The 5129-nt window shown below is 42.5% G+C and overlaps 1 protein-coding gene across 1 annotated transcript; it reads right to left on the reverse strand.

Annotated features, from left to right (window-relative positions):
- Positions 1-2069: 2069 nt before the first annotated feature.
- On the reverse strand, positions 2070-3922 carry LOC137415494 (uncharacterized). Its single transcript, XM_068101094.2, has 2 exons — positions 3142-3922; positions 2070-2707 (listed from the first exon to the last, which is right to left on the reverse strand). Exons 1-2 carry the CDS (start codon positions 3920-3922, stop codon positions 2346-2348), a joined length of 1143 nt encoding a protein of 380 aa, XP_067957195.2. The 3' UTR covers positions 2070-2345.
- Between the last annotated feature and the right edge of the window lie 1207 nt (positions 3923-5129).

Raw genomic sequence — 5129 nt, forward strand, 5'->3', positions numbered from 1 at the left:
TTGTCGGTAAATCACACGCGAGACAATGAAGACATGACTATGTATCAATGTACTTTTTCAAGAATAACAAAGACTTTATTGGACAAAAAAAATAAATAATAACCACCTTTAGAGGCCATTTTTCCCCGCAAAGCGGGGGTTGGCCTTTTTCGGGAACCGTGGTTGTTGTTGTTTTTTTGGTCCCCTTTTTGAAGCAATGTTTTACGGCCGGATGCCCTTCCTGACGCCAACCCTTTTTGCCGCCTTTCACGACAAACAGAGAATTACCAGTGAACTGGTACTCAATTAGCCGACCTCGGAAAGATGAACAGGCTGAGTCAACCCCCCTGGCATTAATTCAGCGATTGACCGGGATTCGAACCCGGGATCCTGCGATCCTAAGCCAGCACCCTAGCCGCTAACCCAACACCAGGACAATGCACAACACATTATAGTAAGGTAAAGGTAATATAAAATGTCGACTGAAGCCGAATTCAACCCAAGGCTCCGACTTTACTGGCACATACAACTTCACTTCGGTAGGGGGTGCGCTACTGCTAACCCCAGATTAACTGCTAGTGATATCTTAGCCCCAACAATCTGGTATTTATTATGTCGATTTCAAAAGGATAACAGGCGGAGTTGACCCATTTCGTGTTCTTTTGGGTAGCACAACAGCTGTTCAACTACCGTATTTTCCGGTGTATTAACCGTGACAGTGTATTCACCGCACCACAGTTTTTCACCTAACCCTCAAAATAACAATCATGCTCCCGGTGAAGCTTGATCATGTATGACTGGAAGAGCGTAGTCTTATCAGCCGTGTCACCGGGTACATGTTGGGAGATGTGTGTGTGATATTGAACCGACAGATCATGGTGTGCCATGAAACTGTGTAGGCCCACTGTGCAACGTTTTTCAGTTTTTCCAAGATGGCACCTGTACCATGTGACCTATGACATCATAATTATCATTTAAAATTTTACAGGAGGAGGTGCTCCTATGGTTAAAATTTCATGTGCATCAGACTAACAGTTGCAGAAAAAAAAACAATTTGTTCATACTGCTCAGATCAAGCATTGCACTTGTCGAATTATGATGTAATAATGAAGGCACCGATGACATCAGCATTAACATATCTTATTCCCCAAGGTGAGTACTTGACAATGAGCTGTGTTTCATTTTTTCCATGGAGCAGTTTCGGAGCTGGAGAGGTATTACGTTTTTCCAAGATGGCCTCCGTACCACATGGCATAGACGTCATAAGTATGAACAAAAAAAATTTCTACAATCGGAGGCGATTGTAAAATATGGTAAAAATTTGTATCAATCGGACCAAAGGTTGCCGAGAAAATGAATTTTAAAAATGCAGACATGCACACGTTCGCAAACCGATCGCCAACCCTGCTTTTCACTTCATGAGCACAGGGTGACAATGGGATGGGTACCAACCTTTTTTTTCGGAAACTTTTTTTCGCTGAAAATTGATAACCATACTGATTTGTTGATATTTGGGTTGAAACTGTTCTCTTGTTTTTTTAAAAAGCAACTTATAGTCCCTATTAACTCCATATATGGGTTAAATAGTGTTACGTGCTCCTCCCCAAACCCCGGTCATGGTGTACCTCCGAGCCCCGAGAGGAGTCACGGCAGAAAGATGTGTTATTCTGTATGTCAAAGTTCAATGGTGAAGCCACACCAATTGTTACCAACAAACAAGTATTGTATTATAGACACAGGGCCAAAGGGTGGATATCTATTATTTTTTTTGATTTCATGACCTGAACCTAGGGATTTGGCAAGAAGGGTGTGGGATGAAGCCTTATGACCTCCAAAACATCTTGTTTTTTTTCACAAGCGATATCGTGGTACGTTACCGAGAACCGCTGCCCCAAAACACCAGTATACACCAATTGTATGTTACATTTGAAATATCCATTTACACAGTAAAAAAACAACACAAACTATATGATGTCATGTTCACATTGGTCTTGGCAGCAATATTTATTAATTCAGACCCCCAAAAGTAGTAAAAATGTTGGTTTAACGACTTGGTAAAATAACATGCTGTTGATGCATTTATCAGAAAGTCATGTTTTTGGACCTTAAAACCTGCATAATTTTAAATTTTTGTACAATATTTGTGATTGGTGTTGCTACTACGATCCATGGTGGTTTACCAATGCTATTTTGAAACTGTTAATAGGTCCAATAAGTGTGTAAGGGGTGATATTTTAACCCATCAAAGACTTACGCGGCGTACAAGCGAACCAGTGCGCATTGACGTCATGATAAACTCGAGATGGGCTGAACTATAGCCACAATTTGTCTCTTCGGCTTGGTCATGTTGAAACTTGTCCAAAACATCATACAAATAGTGCAGTTATTTCATCCTCTTCAGCATCAGAGTCTTCCTCATCTTCAGATCTGGAGTCTTTATCATCATTCTTATCATCAAAGTCAACATGGCCAGTTATGTTTGAGCAGTCGTTCCTGCCGCACTTGCACAAATCTGTGCACGGAATGTTATTCTGTAGGCAAGTGCATGTAGTTTCGTTGCTGCATCGTGTCTTCTTGCAGCTTCCAGTGCAGTTAGCAAGCTCCATCACGCTGTCTGGTGCAGGTGGAAGTGTCATCCAGTCTATGGCAAGTTCCTCTTCCATCATCCATCCATAGCCATCAGGGTCGGGAATGTCAGGGATGGGCTGCAGGCTCCTCTTGTAAATTCCTGAAATATTGAAGTGATCAATAACATTAAGAATGGAGATATACATATTTCCAAAACAACATCAGAGGTATATCATTAACACTAATAACAGTACAATCATATTATTGGGAAATTCTGTGTAGAGAAACATGCGAAATCCAAAACATCCTGCTCTGACTAAGTGTGGAGCAAAAAAATCTCTGGATCATCTACATGTCATGTTATCTTAACCACTCAACTGTACAGATAGTTACTTCAATTACTCTTTCAAATAGACCTGTTAATTTTGAACATTTACAAAGCATTGTTGTGACATTCAATATTTTGTTTTCAATTCAATAAACTTTCCAAATAATCATCTTCATTAACACATGCTGCACCATATACTAGTACTCCTGTCCAAACATAAATTACAGGTGATGTTCAATATTCAAAGAAACAACCAATTAACTTACCAGCTTGGTAATTGGCTCTCTTGATGTGCTGTCTCAGGGCATCTTGGTTGGGAGGCATTGTGATCTCAGACGTTCTAGCAAGACGAAACATGTAGTACCTGGCCTCATTCACAGTAGTGATATTGTGCTGTCCATATAACTTGCAGACAAATGTCTCCAGTGCTTCCATCATGTCTGGATGTATGTCAAACCGTTCTCCAAGGTCCTTCAAGGCACCGCACAGCTCTGGATTCTTTAGTATGATGTTTAAGGCCTTCTTTTTGCCTTTGCCATAGAAGGCGCTTACACTATCACAGCCAGTAAAACAGTGTAGGCCTATCAAAGCTTGGCTGACATCACCCCCAATGCTATCGTAGATTGCTTTCAAGTCAATTGTCCTAAGGTTGACTCCCTTTCCTGTGTGGAAATATAGATGTGCAGAGATTTGGGGTACTAAGGCTATGCCGATTATGAACACATCTGTATCCGGACTAACGATGATGACGTCATTGCTTGTGTGTGCTGCATGCGCGGCATGGAGGAACATCCGTGTGTCCGCCTCTTCATGCGTCGAATTTAGTGATGGCTCTTCTTTCACTTCAACTACCTGATCTGGAGTGCTGCTTCCTGTGAAGATATGGCATTTGGTTCCATGTGCCAAGAACACTGTAATTCCTCTGAGGTATGCTGCCTTGACCTTACTCCACGTCTCAAACAAGTATTCGATTAGCGACTCCTTGTTGTCACCGTTGGAGAGGAACTTCTTCCATTGTTGAGGAAGGGACTGGCCATATATTCGCATCACTTGAGACCCTCTGGCTGCTCTCTTCTCTTGCTCGGCGTTCTTAATCGATACCTTTCGATAAGTTCGGTTACGAAATGGATCTCACTGGACTTGTTGCCCTCTGCTCCCTTGACAAGGCGCTTCAGTATTTCGTGGGCCAGATTGAGAAATGTCCTTTCCCCGGTGAGTTTGTTGATATTCAATTTCTGTATCATTGCCATACCATCCATTACATACATGCCTCCTACTGGAATATCAACCACAGGTTTCTCTGCCTGACTTTCAAGTGCATGAAGTAGGTTGGCTTTGTTGGTCTTGACGAGGCAGCCTTGCACACTTGCCAAAGGAAGAGGTAGTGGGCCAAGAGAATAGGACATTAACTCTTGAAGATCAATTTTCCGGAACTGCCCGATGACAACAAGCTTTGCTAAGAGGTTTCTGTCAGCCTTCAAAGACACATCCTTTCCACGAATTTTCTTTTTCACAGCCTTAGACATGTTGGTGAATGTCTTAAGTTTCAGTTTCTTCATTGAGCCAAACAGGTCGACTGTCTCCGTCTGAAGTCGTTCTTTACATAGGGTGGTGAACTCTATTTCTCCTCTTTCATATGCTGTGTTTAGATCTTCCTGAACTTCTCTCGTAGCCACCACACCAGATGTAACATGAACCAAGTCCTCTCCATCATATTCAAATGGATTAATCATGCTGTTTGTCATCGCGATTATTTTGTCAACATCAGCTTTGTCACGTAGCATGCGACTTTGTAGTAGATCGGAGCATGTTGAGCTGTGCTCTTCATATCTGGACTTCCCTGCCATAACCTCGCATTCCCGTGCAATTGACCCCCTCGCGTGATGTGACCAAATCCATCGGTTAACTGTCCCCTTGCTGGTAGTGAAACCGGTCATGCCCCCCTTGGTCTTGGAATCCCTGTTTGCTGTCTGCTCAATGGTCTGGTCGCAGGCGATTTGGGCAAAAGCTTTGTCGCTTCTCTGGGTAGTGAATTCACCCTCCATAAATTTCTGATGAATGGCGGGATGGGTCTGCTGAACATCTGACATTTCCAGCCAGTATACTGGAAGGTATCTGCTATAATTAATGTGATCATAGGCAAATATCCATGGAAGCATACATCGTATGCTGGCGAGGTGAACATCCCAGTTGGCTTCTCGTGTCCCTCTAATGAATAGCAAGAGAAGCTCCACCGTCTCAATGTATGAACTCC

This window comes from Myxine glutinosa, chromosome 7, assembly GCF_964187855.1.
Source record: "Myxine glutinosa chromosome 7, kmMyxGlut1.1, whole genome shotgun sequence".
In the NCBI taxonomy this organism is placed as follows: Eukaryota; Metazoa; Chordata; class Myxini; order Myxiniformes; family Myxinidae; genus Myxine; species Myxine glutinosa.